The sequence below is a fragment of the Myotis daubentonii genome, chromosome 5, assembly GCF_963259705.1.
Source record: "Myotis daubentonii chromosome 5, mMyoDau2.1, whole genome shotgun sequence".
In the NCBI taxonomy this organism is placed as follows: Eukaryota; Metazoa; Chordata; class Mammalia; order Chiroptera; family Vespertilionidae; genus Myotis; species Myotis daubentonii.
The window spans coordinates 300,165-320,933 of NC_081844.1; the positions used below are offsets into that span (position 1 = coordinate 300,165).

General features: G+C 49.4%; 2 protein-coding genes across 2 annotated transcripts in view; both read left to right on the forward strand.

Moving 5' to 3' along the window:
- Window positions 1-2,706: 2,706 nt before the first annotated feature.
- On the forward strand, window positions 2,707-3,664 carry LOC132234445 (THO complex subunit 4-like). Its single transcript, XM_059695419.1, has 3 exons — window positions 2,707-2,794; window positions 2,903-3,393; window positions 3,497-3,664. The coding sequence occupies exons 1-3, from the start codon at window positions 2,707-2,709 to the stop codon at window positions 3,662-3,664; spliced, it is 747 nt and encodes a 248-aa protein (XP_059551402.1).
- An 8,062-nt stretch (window positions 3,665-11,726) lies between these two features.
- Window positions 11,727-20,769, forward strand: part of LOC132234065 (transcription elongation factor SPT4-A-like) — a 78,609-nt gene continuing 69,566 nt past the window's right edge. Inside the window, exon 1 of the mRNA XM_059695119.1 lies at window positions 11,727-12,300. Within this exon, the coding sequence (XP_059551102.1) occupies window positions 11,757-12,110 (354 nt within the window). The 5' untranslated portion in view covers window positions 11,727-11,756 and the 3' untranslated portion in view covers window positions 12,111-12,300. The remainder of the gene's footprint in view (window positions 12,301-20,769) is intronic.

Sequence of the window (20,769 nt, forward strand, 5' to 3'; positions counted from 1 at the left end):
TCTAAGGATAACTTTGCTGAATGTCTTATCCTTTGCTGATGGGTTCCTCTCTTTCAATGTCAGCATCAGCAAGAACACAGGACTGAGGAAAACCAGGGCCATGGATGGCGGAGCCCTGCCCAGCCCAGCGTCGGGGAGTCCAGGGCTGCAGGTTCGGAGGAGCAGCCCGTTCCGTTTCTTCTGGCTGTGGACGTGGGCTCGAGAAACCAGAATTACCCCCAGAACCAGCAGGATGTGTTCCTATGTCCTGGAAACCGTTAGTGTGCACTTACCTACCTTCGTCTTCGCCAGGCGCCGCCCTGGAGTCTTCATCCTGTTCGATGAGAACCACTTCGGGTTCCTCTGGCTGTCGGCAAAACACTTCATCCTGTTCGGCAGAGTCCAGAACACCTTCCAGAATGGGGAGGCACCATCCCTGCAAGCCTTCCTGGGGATGCCCTCGAACATTCAGTCCGGGCCCCCTGGGAGGAGCAGCTTGCATGCACTTTGAAGATTGGATCTTCTGACTTGGTTTAAAAAACAAAACAAACAAACAAACAGGCAAAAACCCTCCTCTTACAATTAAAAACACACACACACACAACTTCTTAAAAGAAAAAAAAAACAGCCCTGCCAACACACACACACACACACACACACACACACACACACACACACACACGCTGGTGCGTGTGGGAGCGCGAAATAAAATAACAACAATAATAATGATAATAATAATAACAACAACAAACCCTCCTTAGTAATGACATTGATCCAGCCTTTCAATGCTTTCAACCCTTCGGCAAGCCCATGGGGCCCGGTCCGGACTTGGTCTCTGGACAGGGGCCTGAGCATTCATCCAGAGAGGGAGCTGGACCCCAGGGCCCAGCCCAAGCATGGCGTAAGAGCCCGTCCCGCCCTCTGCTGGTCGAGTAGCGCTAATGCAAGTCACCCTCCCGCAGACACCTCTGGGGAAGGCAGAAACAGGTGCCCGGACTTGACCTGAGGGGGGAAGGACAAGCAAGCAGGGGGCGCGCCGCCTACGAGGAGGCAGGGGCTGAAGGGTGCTCATGGATGCCGACGGACCATTCAGATCAAGAAGCGTCTGTGCGTGACTGTGTGTTTACGTCCGCAGTCACGCACAGACAAGCACTCGCCGCTCTCAGACCCTGCTCCGAAGGGCCCCACAGACACAGGGACGAGTCATGCCCTCCCTCGGTAGGGCTAAGCTGTTTGACTGCGGACAGATGGCATTCTCTCCCTAGGCCCCCACTCTGCACCCTATTCAGAAGGGTACCCTCGCCCTGGCCCTCAACTTCTTCAACTCCAGCTTCCCGTCTTCCTGAGAACTGACCCGTTTATGCAAATCAATTTCACCTGCCTCAGCCTCCGTGTCCTCTTCCAGAGATGGGTTCATGTCACCTGCAAGGTGTCCCTGCTCCCACCACACTGGAAGCCCTCAAGGTGCCATTGGCACCCGGGTCCGCCCAAGGGAGGGGCCAAAGCCTAAGCTGCTTTTCTGTAGGGAGATGCCTCCAGGGATATGCCTCTAGGGGCGTGGGGGTGTGGTGTGGGGAGTGGGGGGGGGGGGTGGGGGTGTCGGGAACATTTCACAGAAATGCAGTAAACACAAACACGAACACACACACAACTGTGGTACATCTACCCAGTGGAAGACTACGCTGTGGTAAAAAAGTGGGAAGAAGAAGGAATTCTTGCCAGCATGGATGGAACTGGAGAGCATTATGCTAAGTGAAATTCGCCAGTCAGAGAAAATTGAATACCACATGATCTCACTCATTTGTGGACTACAGAGAACAACATAGACTGACGAACAGGGACCGATCCATACACATCTATACCCCCCGCTCTCTGACGGGGCTGTTTGACTGCTGGTGGCCTCTGGCGTCCTGGGCTCAGAGCTAAGTAACGAAAGCAGACACATTTTATTCACATCCACCTCAGCCTCTGCCTCCCATGACCTCCAAGGGCCGCTACGTCCGGTGGGTTTGCGTCGTCTCCGGTCTCCCCCTCCCCCTTCCCGCACACCCTACCCCCTCCCCCTCCCCCTCCCTTCCCCCTCCCCCTCCCCCCCAATGCAAATGGGACCGATGTTTTCAAGGGTCCATTGCCGCCCAGAGGTAGAATCTATTGCAATGAATGAAGAGAAATGAGCACAGAAATAAGAAAAAAAAATAATGACATACAGTAAAATAAAACCCGCCAACACTCTTCACGGGTCCCAGGTCGGAGGAGCCTGCCCAAGAGGCGCCCGCCGGTCAAGCACCTCAGGCATCGCAGCCACTTTCAGGAGAACCTTTCCTTGAGATGCGCCACCTGCCCCACCCTAAAGTTGGCGTCTCCCAAACGGTGATGCTTCATTCCTGGGAGCGGCTGATTGGTGGGCCTCTCTGGCTCCTCCCACCCACCACGCTCTGGGACTATAAAAGGAGGGGCGGCAGCACCTCGCAGGGTCTATGGTTCTCAGACCTTCTCAGCCCTGAAGAAGGCGCGTCTGAACTCTGTCTCCGTCTGAACAGCAGTCTCCGTGTCATTTCTGCTTCCGCGAGGAGTCCGTCCACACCTTTGCGAATCCCTGGGCCTGGACCCCAACATCTGGTGCGCGCTCAGGAACAGCTCCAGCGCCAAGCGCTGGTGCGCGCGCGGCAAGGGAAGGAACGGCGTGCTTCCCGCACGGGCTCGATCGGAGCCCGATTCCGGCCCGCCATGGCCGACAAAGTCAACATGTCTCTGGACGACATCATTCGGCTGAACCGCAGCCAGCGTGGCGGCAGCGGCGGGGCTAGGGACCGAGGCCGGGACCGAAGCCAGGACCGAGGCCGGGATCGAGGCCGGGACCGAAGCCGGGACCGAGGCCGGGACCGAGGCCGGGACCTAGGCCGGGACCGAGGCCGGGACCGAGGCCGGGCCGGCTCCCAGGGAGGCCGCAGTGGCGGAGCGCAAACCGCCGCACCAGTGAGCCGGGGCGGCGGGCCGTTCCGGAACCGGGCGGCCCTCGACCCAGGCAGGAACTGGACGGCGCCCTACAGCAGGCCGAGACAGCTTCCCAACGAGTGGCAACACGACCGCTTCCGCAGGGGCTTGGGCAGGGGCGCAGGCCTGGTGACCGGGGGCAAGCTGCTTCTGTCCAACCTGGCCTTCGGAGTGTCCGACGCGGATGTCCAGCAGCTGTTTGCAGAGGTCGGGCCTCTGAAGAAGGCCGGGGTCCACTATGACCGCTCCGGCCGCAGCCTGGGAACAGCCCACGTGCACTTTGAGCGGAAGGCAGACGCCCTGGAAGCCATGAAACAGTACCACGGCGTCCCTTTGGATGGCCGGCCCCTCCACATCCAGCTCCTCACATCACAGATACCCACGCAGCGCAGGCCGGGGCAGAGTGTCAACAGAGGCCGGGTGAATACACACCGAGGACCTGGAGGCTTTGGCGGCGGGCGCGCCGAGTCGCGCCCGCGGAGGCAGCCGGGTTACAGGCAGGGGCACCGCACACAATTCCAAGCAACGGATCTCCGCGGAGGAGTTGGACACCCAGCTGGACGCTTACAACCCCCTGAGGAGCGACAAAATCTTGGACGCCCAGGTGAACACTGGCAGCGGGATCAGGGGCACCGAGGAGTTGGAGGACGCCCTGCTGGACGCTGACGAACCCATGATGGGCACCAGCTAAAGCACCACCAAGTCACAGCATGCGTGGTGGAGCTAGGCCTGGAAATCCTCTCGCGGTGCTTCCCGAGGGCGGGCTGGCCGGGACCTGTGGCCCATTGGGGAATTGTTTCTTCTGTTTTGAAATAGGATTTAATTAAAACGCATGCAAAGTGTTTTCTTTAACGTTTATTTTATTAAAAAATTCCGAAAAAGACCTGTGTCGTACCTCGTCATTTTGCGGATAAATTTTACTGGTTGCTGTTGTGGAGGAGCTGGCCTTTTCACCTTGGCCATAATAAACAGAAATGGGTGTAGACAAAACCAACCAACCAACCAACCTACCAACCAACCTACCAACCAACAAACAAACCAAACAAACAAACAAAAAAAAAAACTACTTCCCTCAACAACAACAAAAATCATAAAAACAAAACAAACAAAAAAAAACTCCCCCCAAAAATATGTATACACACACACACACACACACACACACACACACACACACACATATATACTAGAGGCCCGGTGCACAAAATTTGTGCACTCGGGGGAGAGGGAGGTCCCTCAGTCTGGCCTGCGCCCTCTGGCAGTCTGGGACCCCTCAGGGGATGACCACTGCTCCCCGGGGGATTGGGCCAAAGATAGCAATCATACATCCCTCTGGCATCCTGGCAGCCCTCGGGGGATGTCCACTTGCCAGCCGGGCATCCTTAGTGCTGCTGAGGAGGCAGGAGAGTCTCTCACTAACACTGCTGTACTGGCAGCCATCAGCCTGGCTTGTGGCTGAGCAGAGCTCCTCCCATGTGAGAGCGTCCTGACCACCAGAGGGCAGCGCCTGCATTGAACATCTGCCCCCCTGGTGGTCAGTGTGACCAGTCATTCCCAGTCTTTCTGCTGTTAGGGTCAGTTTGCATATTACCCTTTTACTATCTAGGATAGAGGCCTGGTGCACAAGTGAGGGCCGGCTGGTTTGCCCTGAAGGGTGGCCCGGATCAGGGTGGGGGTCCCGGCTTGGGTTCCTGGCCAGCCTGGATGAGGGGATGATGGCTGTTTGCAGCTGGTCACCCCCTTCAAGGTGGGGGTCCCCACTGGGGTGCCTGGCCAGTCTGGGTGAGGGGCTGAGGGCCATTTTCAGGCTGGCAGGTGACTGAAGCTCCAAACCTCTCCTTTTTTTTTTCTTTATCCTGGGATTTATTTACCTTCTCTGGCTGTCACTGGAGCTGAGAGCCAGCTTTAGCTAGGAGGCTTGGCTCCCGCTCTGAGACCTCAGCTGCTGAAAGCAGGTATCTGGGCTTTGTTTAGCTTCTATAATTGAAACTCTGTTGCAACTCCAGCTCTGAGGCCCAGCTGGCTGAAACCAGGTTTCTGAGGATAGGTTAGCTTCTATAATTGCAACATAGTTGCTTAGAGTGCAGCTCAGAGCTGGGCGGAGGCAGGTGGGGAACCTTGGCTTCCTCCATCACTGGAGCAAGCAAGCCTCCTGTTCGCTTCAGTTGCCTTGCTGCCGGCCGCCATCTTGGTTGGCAGTTAATTTGCATATCGCCTTGATTAGCCAATGGGAAGTGTGTCACAGGTACAGTTAATTACCATGTTTGTCTATTATTAGATAGAATATATATATATGTATATAATAATCCTACATTGATAGAAACATTCCAAATATTATACCAAGAATACTTGTCTACCCCTCACCAGTTTTCGTAATGTTCCATTAACATGGAACATTTGTTAAAACTAAGACGTCTCCAAATTATTATTAACTAAGCTGCAAATTTTATTCAGATCTCACCAGTTTTTTGTTATAACGCACTTTGATATTCCTGGATCCAATTTAGGATACCACACTGCATTTAACATCTAGTAATTTTGTCAGAAAATGTAATTAGACAAAAATCCCAACCAAAATTGTATTCAGTTTAGATTCATTCTAAGAATTAGTGTTCTGCAGTTTTAATCAGAAGTATGTTAATATATGATAGAATACAATTTTATCCTATTATTTTCTTTCAAGTTTCAAACCAGAGAACCAATCAGACCATTTCTTACACAATTTACTTCCAAATTTACTTCCTATTAGTACAAATTTAACTTTAACCAGTTTTTTTTTTACGCTTCTAGCTATGCTTAGATAACTACAATAGATGGTTAGCGAGGCTTCCTTAAAATAGGCAAAAGAATGTGTGATTAGGATCTGTGGATTAAACAAGTAAGTTTGATGTCTGTATAGTCAGTGGAACTGTGTGTAATATGCATATTGTTCCTTTGAGCTACAAGTTAAATAAATGAATAAAGCAAGACTATTTTCAGACAGTGTGGAACCCACAGATGAAGCACTGTCAGATGTTAATTATTCTCTGCCTGTCCCTTGTTGCACAAGTATATACTTTCAAACAGATATGCAGCACTGTAGTTAAAAAAAAACAACAATAAGAAGATTTTCATTCATTTTAGGAGTATTCTATTTTTTCACCCAGATCACTTTTATAATGTAAAAAAATGAGCCCCCATGGATATGTAGCTTATATATTGGGGCTAAGGCACCTTTCCATTATTTATTGGTTCAATAAATAACTCTCTTAATATCTAGGAGAATTAACATTGTCCAAGAACCCAAATTCACTCTTTTCTTCAAAAATTTTTACTGAACTGGGGCAGTTAGCTAGTGTCACAAAACTGCTGTGTGGCACACGACACTGGACATTTATTTCTCAGGTGCCTGAAGGCTTTGGCTAGGTTGGCCAACAGGTGATCCTGACTGGGCTTACTCATATGTCTGGGGATTGGGCTTGGAGGCAGCTGGTTTAGGCTGGGCTGCCTGGGTGACTGGGCTCTGCTCTGGGTGACCCTCCTCCTCCTCCTCGGACAGTGGGCTAGCTGGACCCATCCTCCTTGTGATGGCAGAAGCTTAACAGAGCAAGCCCAGATTGTCAAGCCTCCTCTTGCATCACATCCATTATTATCCCACCGGCTAAAACAAATCGGATTCAAAAACACTCAGAATCAAGTGGTTGGAAGGTGTACTCTGATTCCTGATGGGAGGAACAGCAAAGTCACATGGCAAAAGGCACAGGCACAGAGAGGGCTGGAGACTCATGGATCTGTTTGTTGAAACTCTGTAGCCTGGCGGGCTGGTGTGGCTCAGCGGCTGAGCATCAACCCAGGAACCAAGAGGTTGCCGGTTCCATTCCCAACCTGGTCAGGGCACCTGTCTGGATTCTGAAGATCCCCAGTAGGGGGCATGCAAGAGGCAGTCAGCCGAGAGAGGATATTCCTCTCTTTCCCATGTTTTCTATCTCTCTAGCCCTCTCCCATCCTCTCTCTCTAAGAATCAATACAAGCATATTAAAAAAACGACAACCCCAAAACGATTTAGCCTCTCATAACAGCAGCCTGTCTTACAATGCTAAAATCAGTAGGGCCTGTCCTTTTGAGCATTACATACATATAGGAACAATCTCAAAGCCTTAAAATGCAAATTGTAGCACCCAATTTCTATCATTAGGTTTAGTAGAAAAATAATTAAGAGTTTGGGAATCATAATTTTACAGCCTCTCCGGGTTAGGTTCAGTGCACTTAACTGACTCATATATGTCCATTCCTTTGATGAGGACTCATCTCTGAGTCTTGCACCATCTCTTCCCTTTACACCTTGAGCATTAGCCCAGAAAACTCAGGTTATTCTTGGGAATGGCGCGAGGCAGTTTTAAAGTCACAGCACAGAGAGACATGCAGTTCATAGGAAGGATTCATTCTGAGTAATAATTAAATGTATTTATTTTAATTATGCCTATAAACACTGATTTTGGGGGGATGGCTACTATTATGGGGCAATGATTTAGGGGATTTGAAAGGAATATTACAGGATTTAATTTCTTTTTTTTTTTCAGGTTTATTTGGGTATATTCCCAGAAATGGAATTGCTGGGTTATAAGGCATTCTATATTTAATTTTTTCAGGTAACTCCATACTGCTTTTCTGCTGGGAAATATTTTTAACATGTATCTCTGTGTGTACTTCTTATGTACATTCAAATTCGGGAACCACTGGGTGAAGGAATTACAACTGCACTGTCCAATACAACAGCCACTAGCCACAGTGGCTATTGAGCCCTTGACATGTAGTCATCCAAATTGAGACATGCTAGAAGTGTAAAATGCACACTGGGTTATAAAGTCAGTACAAAGAATGTAAAATTTTCATTAATAACATTTTTATATTGATTACATGTTGAAATGATAGTATTTTAGATATATTAGGTTTTGTATAATGCATTATTAAAATTAATTTTAACTGTTTCTATTTACTTTTTAAGTAATACATCTGGCTCACATATTTCTATTTAACAGTGCTATACTAGAAAATATTATTAAAATTCAAATTTCAATTAGATGGGCTTAACATAATGTGAATACTCAAGAATTAGCACTCTAATTTCAAACTATATTACAAAGTTATAGTAACCAAAATGGTATTGTACTGGCACAACAACAGATACATAGATTAATGGAACAGAATAGAGAGTCCAGAAATACACCCACACCTATGTGGTCAATTAGCCTAAGACAAGGGAAGCAAGAATATAATGGGGTAAAGACAGTCTCTTCAATAAATGGTACTGGGAACACTGTACAGATGCATGCAAGACTGTGGAGATGAACTGGTTTTTTACATCATACACAAAAATAAAGCCAAAATGAATTAAAGACTCAAATGTAAGACCTGAAACCATAAAACTGCTAGAAGAAAACATAGGCAATAAACTCTCTGACATTGATCTTGGAGTTTGTCTCCTGAGGCAAGGGAAACAAAAGAAAAAATAAACAAATAAAATTACATCAAACTAAAGAATTTTTGTCCAGTGAAGGAAATTATCTACAAAACAAAAAGATAACAAACTGAATGGGAGAAGATATTTGCAAATTATGTGTCTGATAAGGGGTTAATATCCAAAATATATAAAGATGACTGGTTGTTGTGGCTCAGAGGTTGAGCATCAACCTAGGAACCAAGGGGTCACCAGTTCGATTCCCAGTCAGGGCACATACCTGGGTTGCAGGTGTTGTGCTCAGATTTCAAAGTTCCCAAGACCCCCAGGGAGCCAGTCAGTCTGATGCAAAAGCAAAGAGTCATTTATTTCAAACCCGGGTTTGGCTCCCCTGCCACACTCACCGATGCAACGGTGAGCTCCAGTGGCCGAGAGAGAGAGAGACCTGATGGGACAGGGGGTTTTAAAGGGGGGTGGAGTGAGGGCAGGAGAGGGGACTGTGGGCCCCGCTGATTGGCCAGGCGCGAGTCGGTACAGGATGTGGTCATAGTGATGGCGTGCACTTCCCTTGATTATTATTGGTTAGTCCAGAGAAATCCTGGGTGTGGCTAGCAGCGGCTTCTTCCCGTGAGGAAGCACATGGCACCGTCCCAAAATGGAGGACCCAAGGCAAGATGGAGGGTGCACATGGCTGTGTCCCAAGATGGAGGACCCAAGGCAAGATGGAGGGCGCAGTCCTTGCCCGGCTCCTGCTGCCACCGCTCGAACTCGCCACAAGGCAGGATAGCCCTCCCGCACAGCACCCGCAACTGGCCTGCGGGCAGACCGGGACTCCAGCGCATCTGGGCGGCACAGGCCCAGCAAACGGGGTGCGGCCGGTGGAGCGGCCCAGCTCTGGAGGAGCGGCATCCGCTCAGAGCAGGCCCGGCCCATGGGGCCGGTGCACTGCAGCATGGCGGCCTCCCCGAGCCAGGGCACGCGCCCCACTCCACTGCAGCCGCTGCTGCACTGGGCCCGGTCCGGGGGGCAGCGGGCGGGTGGCAGCCCGCGTCGGGCTCCCGCCATGGGCCGGGGAGCCAATGCCCCCCCATGGGGCCCGGCCCCCCCGACCGGGCCCCTAGGGCCGCATGGACCCCCGGCCCCAGTGCGGGCAAGCGGGGAGCCGACCACGGGGGAAGGGAGGAAAGAGCCAGGCGGTGAGGCCTTCCGCTCCTATGACCTCCCCCGTGGTTGGTCGCTGCCCGGCCCCACCCCTTGGCCCGCCGCTGGCCACCACGCAGCCGGGTCACTCGGACCGCTCCGGGGAGGCCAGGCCCTACGGCGGGCGCGGAGGGATCTCAGAGCCGGGCGGTCAGACTCCTCCCCCCGCACCGCCCGGGGAGGCGGGCGGTGTGCCTTTCACAGGCTTGATTCCCAGTAGGAGCCATGCAGGAGGCAGCCAATTGACAATGTTCCTTTCTCATCGATGTTCCTGTCTCTTTCCCTCTCCCTCTCCCTTTCTCTCTCTCTGAAAATCAATAAAAACATATTTAAAAATCTATACTAATAAAAGGGTAATATGCTAATTAGACCGGGAGACCTTCCGGACGTCCTTCCGGACAAAGCCATGGTGGCGGGGCAGAGGCAGAGGTGGTTAGGGGCAATCAGGCAGGGAAAGGCAGTTGGGGGTGATCAGGCCGGCGGGGGGGGGGCGTTGAGGGCAAGCAGGCCAGCAGGGGGGGCAGTTGAGGGAAAGCAGGCCGGTGGGGGGGGCAGCTGGGGGTGAGCAGGCCAGCAGGCAGAATGGTTAGGGGTGATCAGGCAGGCAGGCAGGTGAGTGATCAGGAGTCAGTGGTCCGGATTGTGAGGGGGATGACATCCCTCGAGGGCTCCCAGATTGGAGAGGGTGCAGGCTGGGCTGAGGGACACCCCCCTGTGCACAAATTTCATACACCAGGCCACTAGTCTATAATAACAAAAGCATAATATGCTAATTAGACCAGCTAGCTGAACAACCTTCTGGATGTCCTTCCAGATGACCTTCCGGATGAAGCCAGGGCTGCAAGGGCCAAGGCAAGTTGCTGCAGCTGCGAGGGCTCAGCACCTAGCATGAATTTTGTGCATTGGGCCTCTAGTATATGTATAAAGAACTCCAACTCAGGACCAAAGAAGAACACACACCCCAAACCAAACAATCTGATTAAAAATGGGCAGAGGACCTGAAGAGACATTTTCCAAAGAAGACATACGAATGGCCAACAGACATATGAAAAGATGCTCAACATCACTATTCATTATTTGATTTGCAGGAAAATGAAAATCAAAACCACAAAGAGATATTACCTGATACCTGTCAGAACAGGATTTAATTTCTTAAATAAGCACTGCTTTATCACAATTACTTTTACAAATGGCAATTTTCAGGAAAGTTTTAAAATTCTATCTTTATTCCATTTTTTAAAAATCCTCACCAGAGGATATTTTTCAATTGACTTTTTAAGAAAGAGTGGAAGAGAGAGGAAAATACAGAGGGAACCATCGATGTGAGAGAAACACATGGATTGGTTGCTTTCTGCAGGAGCGGTGACCAGGTCTGGGCCTGCAACCAAGGTACATGCCCTTGACCGGAATCAAACTCGGGACACTTTGGTCTGAAGGCTGTTGCTCTATCCACTGAGCCAAACTGGCTCGAGCCCATTTTTTCTAAAAATGTAAATCATTTAGGACAATGAAGCACAGTGAAGTGAAGATGAGTGCTATGGTCTGAATGCTTGTGACTCCCACCATGCCCCAAATTCATACATTGAAATCCTATTGCGCCAGCTAATGGGATTAGGAGTTGGAGCTTTGGGATGGGATTAGGTCCCGGGAATGGAGCCCTCATGATGGGATTAGGTCCTGGGGGTGGAGCCCTCATGATGGGATTTGTGCCCTTATAAAGGAGGCCTGAGAGAGCGGCCTGCCACATTGCCCAAGTGAGAATACAAGAAGTCAGAAGTCTGCAATTGAAAGAGGGCCCGCACCGACCGACCATACAGGTACCATTGTAAGATACGATTTTTGCCTCCATAATTCATAGTGAGTTCCATGTGTTGTGAGCCGTTGTAGTCATGTGCAGGAGGACCACCTTGCACCTTGTAATATTTTAAAATTAGTTTGATTGTGACACTAGCACTGTATAGAATCCTGAATTCATTGTTTTCATCAAAAGATGATTTAATTTTAAGGGTAACTTTAAAGGATAATTGTTGGAATTGGCAACTGATGAAAGATTGAAAATGAATAGTGAAAATATATTATTTGTTTCATTTTAGATAAAAGTTAAAAACGAATATTCGGAGAATTTCGCTCTTCTGCTCCTGTGGGGAGGATGGCTCTGAAGACCGTGCCGGAGGACATGCGGCATCTGCGGGCTTGTTTGCTGTGTTCGCTGGTCAAGACTGTAGACCAGTTTGAATATGATGGTTGTGATAATTGTGATGCATACCTTCAGATGAAGGGTAACCGAGAGGTGGTATATGACTGCACCAGCTGTTCCTTTGATGGAATCATTGCAATGATGAGTCCAGAGCACAGCTGGGTCTCCAAGTGGCAGCGAGTCAGTAACTTTAAGCCTGGTGTATATGCAGTGTCAGTCACTGGTCGCCTGCCCCAAGGAATCGTGAGGGAGCTGAAAAGTCGAGGAGTGGCCTACAAATCCAGAGACACAGCTATAAAGACCTAGCAAGATGTATGGCTGCCAGTGTCTTTGCCACCGCCAACCTGCCTCTGCTTATTTATTGTTGTGAAACTAAATGGACAGAGCTTCAAATACTCCTCACTCTCCAATTCTGAGGCTCAACAGACGGATAAGAGAGCAGCACAGCGTGTTCCTGGGCCATTTTCTTTTCTTTGGACTACTAGTTGGGGTAGTCGTCCTGAACCTCAATGAGGTTCAGGGTAGGTTTGAAGTCAATGCGCCGGAGCTTCCTGAAGAAATGGACACCTCCACATACATGGAGCAGAGCCTCTAACCACACACCTGACATCGCAGAGCCCCCCTGCTTCCCACGTGCTGCTTCAACTCTACTTTCTAGGCAACAGTGGGGCTTTCTTTTTCTGTTCAAGCACTGTACATTTATGGAACAATAAATTTGTAGTATGCAAAAATAAATAAAAATATGGGCTTGTATTTTGCTTCTTCCCCCACTTTTCAAGTCAGTCATATATATATACATATATATACACACACACACATATATATACACACACACACACACACACACACACACACACACACACACATATACACTAGAGGCCCGGTGCACAAAATATGTCCATTCCCTTTACACCTTGAGCATTAGCCCAGAAATCTCAGGTTATTCTTGGGAAAGGCGCGAGGCAATTTTAAAGTCACAGCACAATGCTACATGCAGTTCATAGGAAAGATTCATTCTGAGTAATAAATAAATGCATTTATTTCAATTATGCCTATAAACATTGATTTTGGGGAGATGGCTACTATTATGGAGCAATGATTTAGGGGATTTGAAAGGAATATGACAGGATTTAATTTCTTGCTTTATTTTTTAATTGTAAAAGTTCATGATTTATTCATAGACATAAGAAGTAAATACTTAAAAAACAAACCTATTTCTCTTAAAGTAGATTATACACACTTATTAAAAGTTTTCAAATAAAGTCAATAGTTAATATAAACTAAGGCCACACATTGAAAGAGATTGTATTTATGAATTTACATAAGCCAATTACATTTTATTCCTAAGAACATGTACAAAACCTCAAAAGACAGGATTTATGCATCTGAGCTCAGAAATCTAATGCCCAGCAAGTGCTGATAAAAGAAACATGGCCTTTGATACAGAGTCTATTGAAATTAAGAAGTAATATAGAGGAAGTTATGATGGTCCCATATGCATTATTTTTATTTATTTATTTATTTATTTATTTTTTGCCATGGACTTCTTTAATGTAAAACCACAATGTAAAAATAGAACTTTAGTTCTATTGACTGGAATACAAACAGATAAATAATCTGCTTCAAAGGGAAAAAATACCTGAGGGGGGGGGGGGAATGGTATAACGTGTAAAGCAGGAAATGTAAATATCAGTTTAGTTCCTCATTGCCAACATGGCATTTATATCCCAGATGAGATTTCATAGTTGATCCATAATTTGCTTCAGCTGTTGGTTCTTCTGTTTGAGTTTTTTATTTACTTCAGCAATTTCTTGCCTCTCTTCACTAGCAAAACGAGGTGGGCCAGCCCGATCATCATTCTTTGAGCCATCTTCTTCCACATATGGAATGAGTTGCTCTACTGGAATGGGATCCATCCCTCCGCAGTTTTCATTGCATTTGTCATAGACCAGTCTCAGCTTCCGGAAGAGAATAGAAAGCTGGCGAAGGTGATCCTGGAGCTCTGCTAGCCGATCTTGGTATGTTCCAGTATGATACGTGACACCATTTGGGAGCTGCATGTTCCGCAGCAGCTGGAAGATCTCCATCGTGTGGTACACGACGTCCTGCACCTTCTCCTGCCCTATCTGGCACAGGGAGGCGTGCTGACTTCCCCCGTGGCCTGCAGCTCTGGAGCCTCTAAGCCCGCGCGGTTCAGGTAGTAACGAGTCACTGGATCTGGGATCATAGGCGTGTAATCCTCCAGCTGCTTCAGGAAGTCCAGCAGGTGTGTGCTGGACACCACGGGCTTCACGTCTCTATGGGACGAGCTCAGCAGCACATAAACCCTGTTGGACATGGCCAGCTCACGGCGGCGAAGCTCAAGCCATGGTTTGAAAACTGGGCATGGCCGGGGGCTTTTGGGGTTGCTTGAGTTTCCCAGGGCCTGCGAGGAAGACGGGTCAGCTTTCTCATCACTCTTCTTGCCCAATGCATGGAAACCCTGCAGAGACAGCAGAAAGTGCATCTGGAGGCCGCTGCGAGGCTCTTTGATGGCCTCTTGCGTCAGCTCAGGATGACTTCTCTTTCTCGTCATCTTGGGAATGGCTAGCTTCTCCTCTGCCTTCGTTGGGGTCCAAGCCCCGCCGCGTCCGCCCCACTGGCTCCTGTTCACCTTAATGACGTCGGCCAGAGACATGTTCACTTTGTGGGCCATGGCGGGCGCGGAATCGGCCTCGGATCGAGCCGGCGCGTAAGCATGCTGGGTCGTCACTTCCTGCATGGCGCCGGACCTGTTCCTGTGCGGGCACCAGATGTTGGGGTCCAGGCCCAGGGATTCCCAAAGTTGTGGAAGGAGTTGGCGAAGAAGTGACACTGAGACAGTGCATTCAGTTGATCAGCAGCTTAACCAGGTTCTAGCCAGATCTTTGCAAGATCTCTCCCCTGAAAGCTCCCTTGGAGAACGAGGACAACGACCACGACAATAAACCTAGGGCTGAGAAGCTCTGCAAAGCAGATTCTGCTTTCTTTTATAGCCCAAGAGCGTGGTGGGAGGAGCCAAATCAGCCGCCCGCCTGCTCCACCAATCAGCCACCCCCAGGACTGAAAGCATCACCGCTCCAGAACCAGTAGAGGGTGCCAACGGCCCGCCTAAGCAATTCCTCGGGCTTGGGGAGGACTTGGGAGTTGGGACAGGTGCCCAAGTAGGCCCGCAGGTTTCTGACTCCATGCCTTGCGGGCGGCATCGCCATTTTCTGGGTTGAATAGGGGACAATACATATTTACACAGGCTCGGGTGGACCCCGGACAAGCAACAAGGAAAAAAGCCACAGTAAATCTCCTAGACTTGGGTCACTCATTAGAAATCTTGATTGCAGAACTTGTGCTCCCGTGTGTGTGTGGGGGGGGGGGGCGAGGTGGAGGGGGAGGGTGTGGGTGTGGGTGTGCTTGTGCGTGTGCGCATCTGTGTGTGTAAATCCACAGTCACGCATGGACATTTCTTGATTTGAATGGTACGTCGGCATCCATGAGCACCCTTCAGCCCCTGCCTTCTTGCAGTCAGCGTGCCCCCTGCTTGTCCTTCCTGGCTCAAGTCAAGTCCAGGCACCTGGCTCTGGCTGCAGGATGGTGGCTTGCATTGGCGCTTCCCGACCAGCAGAGGACCGGTCTGACTCTTGGGCCATCTCCGAGTGACACGAAGCTGGCCAGGGTTACCCGAGAGGCCATCTCCTCAATGTAAGGAGAGGCTGTTTATTTTTCCTAAGTCAGGAGTCCAGGTCACCACACACCAAAGGTCTACAGGAGGCACACGAGAAACAAGTGAAAGGAATTCAAACATAGCACTACAGAAAGTCCTCAACATACAGGACAAGAGAGCAAGAAAATAAAAGAGAAACAGAGGACTCTAAAACTCAGAAAACCATAACACCGCAAGCACCCTTAACTGGCAAGAATCTCTTCAACTATAAATAGATGACAAGATCCAATTGAAAGACAAACGGAGCCCTGCTGGTGTGGCTCAGTAGGTGAGAAAGGTCGTGTCATGCAATGGAAAGCTGAGGTCTCCATTCTGGGTCAAGGGATTCCGGGTCAAGGGCACATACGTGGTTGGACATACCAGGTTCTATCTTTGCTCTGGGCAGCGTGCTTGTGGGAGGCAACCAATCCATGATTCTCTCACATCACTGTCTCTCTCTCTCTCTCTCTCTCTCTCTCTCTCTCTCCCTCTCCCTCCCTCTCTCTCCCTCTCTCTCTGTCTCATGTTCTCCTGAAAGTGGCTGAGATGCCTTGTATTCATTCCTCGAAGGGAGGGGTCGGGGGGTGAGGGGGGTGAGGGAGGGGGGAGACCGGAGACGCAAACACACCGAATGAAAGGTGCCTCGGAGGTCATGGGAGGCAGATGATGAGGTGGATGTGAATAAAATATATATGATTTTGTATATGAGCTCTGAGCCCAGGACGCCAGAGGTTACCAGCAGCTGGTGGAGGCATGCGAGGTGCTCCCCAGAGCCCCCAGACAGAAAGGGGTCCAGCTGGCACGTTGTTTTGTGACTCCTGGCATCTGGCCTCTCAGGGAATTCCTTTCCCTTCTTGTAAGCCACCTCTTTGATGGCAGTGGATGTGGCGACTCTAGGACATGAATAGGATGCCGTCCTTCAGATGTGCCCTATGACGTCTGTTTTTCAAAACCATTGAATCCAAAGAGGTCAGTTGTACTGTAGGTGTGATCAGAATCTCAGCTGAGCATCAAATATGATCCACAGGCCCGAGGCCCGAGTCACCCGGCAAAAAGCCACAGTGAATCTCCTCGATGCAGGTCACTTGGCGGAAATCTCGGTGCTGGACATGGTGCTACGTGTGTGTACCTCCATGTCCACGCAGGCGCACTGGGGGATTTCCACTGTGGGATGGCATCTGAGAGCACCCCTCTTCTCCCCCCGCCCCCTCCCCCATCCCGCCACACATACACACACACACACACGCACACACACACGCACACGCACACACACACACCTACCTGCCTTCTCGCAGACAGCGCCCCTGGCTGGACCTTGCCCCATACTTGGGAGGTCCAGACACCTGGGTCTGCCTTCCCCAAAGGAGGCTGCGGTAGGGGGTGGGGGTGGGGGTAGGGGTGGGGAGGAGACTTGCATTAGCGAAGCAGGACCAGTAGAGGGCGCCACTTTCCCACCAAAGCGATTCCAGGTCTTAGGTTGAAATTGGGAGATTGGGCAGGTGCCCAAGGAGGCCCGCAGGGCTCCCTCTCCATGTCTTGCAGAGGGGCATCACCGTTTTCTGGGTTGAAGTGGGAACAATACGGATGTAGACAGGCTCGGGTTTGGCCCAGGACAAGCCACAAGGAATAAAAGCCACAGTAAATCTCCTAGGCATCAGTCACTCAGAAGATATATTGTTAGCGGACCTAACAATATATCTTTTTTTTTTTTTTAGGTGATCATCATAGCCAGATTTTCTCTTTCATTGTCATCTAACATCTGTATTTATACTTTTATACTATTTGGTCCTCACCTGGGAAAACAACCTCTCTTCTCCTACCCAGGTTCCTCCCCCTATTGTCCTCTTACATCTGCATTTATCCTATTTGATCTTAACCCCATCCATTCCATTCCAAAGGCTAGGGCGTTTCTCATCTCTATTTCAAGGTTCCTTGAAACATTCCTGCAGGGATTGCCTCAAGCAGCCAGGGAGGATCGGCTTCCAACAAATTCCCCCATTTTTATTTTTTAAATGACAGAGCCTTGTTAGAAAAAAAGAGGGAGAAGAAAGGGAAGAAGGCAGTATCCTGACACAGCTCTTTCCTTCAGCTGCCCCTTTCCCTGTGGTCCAAGGTAGAAATGGGAAACAAGTCCTGTTTCATTGAGAGGGCAGTTGCTGTCAGCCAAGTCTCTGTTTTCTGGGTAAGATCTCAGCTGGACCAAGTCTCTTTCTGTTCCCGATCTGAGCTGGGCCAAATCTCTATCCGTTATCTGGGTCTCAATCTGGGCTGGACATAGGAAGCAAGAAGCATCCATGGGGGCAGGAGACCTTCCTCAGAAGGGGCAAGTATTCAAGCCCCTGCACCATTTGGGGGGGGGAGTGAGGATCTGTGCCTCACCTCTGTTGAACCCCAAGTTCTCTCCTACTGGCCCCCAACTGTGCCTGTCTTAGGTCGTCCCACCCTGTGGGGTCTTACCCGTCTTTGACTACCAGCCATCTCTGGGCCAAGTAGGGTGATGTGAGGTTCAGTTCTGTCTCCTTGGTAGCCTATGCCCCTGTGGCCTCCATGCCCAGCAACTGCCTTTGGATCCCCTCGCCTGCTGGCAGGGCCCCGGCATTGATCACATATCTTGGGGAACCCAGGTTTCTTCTCCAGAGAGGGCCCAGCTTACACCATTGGGCAAGAGACAGATCCATGGTACCAGCCACCGTGACCTCAGCATTAACAAAGAACTCAGGCAACAGCTGTAGGCAATTGGATAGTGAGAAGAGGGTCCCTCTTGACACAAGGGCAAGAGGGGCCAATACAGGACAAAGGAGAGTCCCAGGAGAGATCTTTGATTCTTAGGAATAATTTTAATATTTTTATTTTTGTTCTAATTTTTAAAAATATGCTTTTATTGGTTTTAGAGACAGAGATGAAGGGAGAGGGAGAGAAATATCAATCTGCTACCTCCTGCATTATCCCTATTGGGGATCAAGTCCACCACCCTGACATGTGCCCTGACCAGGAATCAAACTGGCTACCTCTGGGTGAATGGGACAATGCTCAACCAACTGAGCCACACTGGCCAGGGACAATTTGTGTTTCACTTTTAAAAATACTTTATGCACAAAATGCACACCATCATATAGTGCTGAAAGGATTAGAGGCAAAAAAAAAAAAAGGTTTCAGGCACTTAACCAGCTCTCTCATCAAGGTGGTTGTTTGTGGGTTGTTGTTTTTTAACACTTTAGCTGTTTCTTCTTCATTTACTGCATATTTCTAAATGAAATGTGTGTGTTAACATGCATTCATTCATTATTTTGTGACTTGTCATGTGAATTCGTACTCGGTGCCACACAGGGTTCTGGGAGCTGGAAATACAGATTAACACAATGATCAGAATCACTGCTCCTGAGCAGCTAGCTGGGGAAGGAGGGAAGCCCCGACAGACATATGTGCATGTGCTTAATATTACACAGTGGTTAGCGCTTTGGAGAAAACGGGCCCAGGACAAGTGCCTAGGGATCAGTGTGAGGGGAAGGTGGGTGTGTCAGATTGCAAAGGTCAAGGGAAGGCTTTCTCAGGAGACAACATTTACAACAGTTGTGTCACAAGGTCCCAGGCAGAGGGAGTGGCTGGTGCAGGGAAGGAAAGAGGTGGGGTGTTGAGCTGGCTGAGGGCTACTCCCGTCTCAGTCTCAGTACAGAGGGTAAGAACAGAGGTTGGACAGATGCCTAGAAGCCTAGAAATACAGAGCCTATGATCCAAGCTGAGATACTGGGGACTTTCTTGAGTGAGACGGGACAATTGAGCAGTTTTCAGCTGCAGAGTGGCATGTTCTAAAACTATGCTTTGTTAATTTTTTTGGAAAATAAACTTCAGTGGGGAATCCCCTCCGAGATTATTTCAACTCCAAGTGAGAGAGGAAGGCGGACTGGCTGGAGAGGGATGGGAGTCAGGAGTGTAAGAAGCAGGTTGGGGAAATATTTTTGTTGTTGTTGTTAATCCTCACCCAAGGATATTTTTCCACTGATTATTTTTTGAGAGAGAGTAGAAGGGGGAGAGACAGAGAGAGAGAAACATCAATAGCTTGTCTCCCACAGACACCCCAACCAGGGCTGGGGATTGAGCTTGCAACCAAGGTATGTGCCCTTGACTAGAATCAAACCCAGGACCCTGGAGTCCCCAAGGCGACGCTCTATCTACTGAGCCAAACTGGATAGGGGATGGTTGGAAAGATATTTTGAAACAGGACTTTGTAGTGTATTTGAAATAGGCTAACACTGAAAGAAATCAAGTAGGAATACTGTGTGAGGAAGGACATATTTCCATTTTATGATTTGTGGAAAACTGAGAGAGAAGCAATTGCTAGTTGGGGCCTATGGTTTCTCTATTTTTAAATATTTTTAGTGATTTGAGAGAGAGAGGAAGGGAAACGAAGAGAGAGATAGAAATATCAACATGGATCAGCTGCCTCCTGCTGGGATCGAGCACAAAACCTGGGCATGTGCCCTGACCAGGAATCAAACTGGTGACGTCCTGGTTCATGGGTTGATGCTCAACCACTGACCTACCTGGCCAGGCCTGTGGTTTTTCTCTTTAACATGACTTAGAAGATACATGTATATGGAAAGGTCACAATAGTCCAACCCATATAAGGAGTGAAATGGCTTCTGATGGTCCTTGATCTGTAAGACCTTTTTTCTTTTCAATCCTCATCCCAGGATATTTTTCCATTGATTTTTAGAGAGAATGGAAGAGGGAGGGAAAGACAAAGAGAAATATCGATGTGAGAGAAACACATTGACTGGCTGCCTCCTGCACACGCCCAGACCAGGAACCAGGCCGGGGAGAAGCATGCAACCAAGGAACATGCTCTTGATGGGAATCAAACCCAGGACCTTTCAGTCCACAGGCTGAGGCTCTATCCACTGATCCACACTGGCCAGGGCTGTAGAAAAGACTTTTGATATGGGGTCTCTGGATTTCTGAAGAAGAGTAGTGCAGACAAAGAAAAAGAAAAGTAGACTGTGAAGGAACACTTTGTGGGAGGCAGAGCTTGCACTGTCAACACAGTTAGAATGATTCCGGAGACAGGTCTTACCAGGAGACAGAGCATAAGGCACAGGCAGCCTTGCCCACACCTGCCCTGACCAAAACTTTCTCCTTCAGCAGAACCAAAGCCAGAGAACCACCCATGTCCCTCCTGCTCTGTGGCCTTCTCCAGTCAGACATTCCTCAGCCAACATGTGAAACGCAATCACCCCTCTGAGATTCTGCCAG

Bases quoted from the DNA above. Each gene is read 5' to 3' on its own strand.
- LOC132234445 (XM_059695419.1), top strand. From the start codon at position 2,707: ATGGCCGACAAAGTCAACATGTCTCTGGACGACATCATTCGGCTGAAC. The intron at 2,795-2,902 runs GCCGGGACCGAA...GCCGGGACCGAG, and splicing joins CGGCGGGGCTAGGGACCGAG to GCCGGGCCGGCTCCCAGGGA. The intron at 3,394-3,496 runs GTGAATACACAC...CACAATTCCAAG, and splicing joins AGAGTGTCAACAGAGGCCGG to CAACGGATCTCCGCGGAGGA.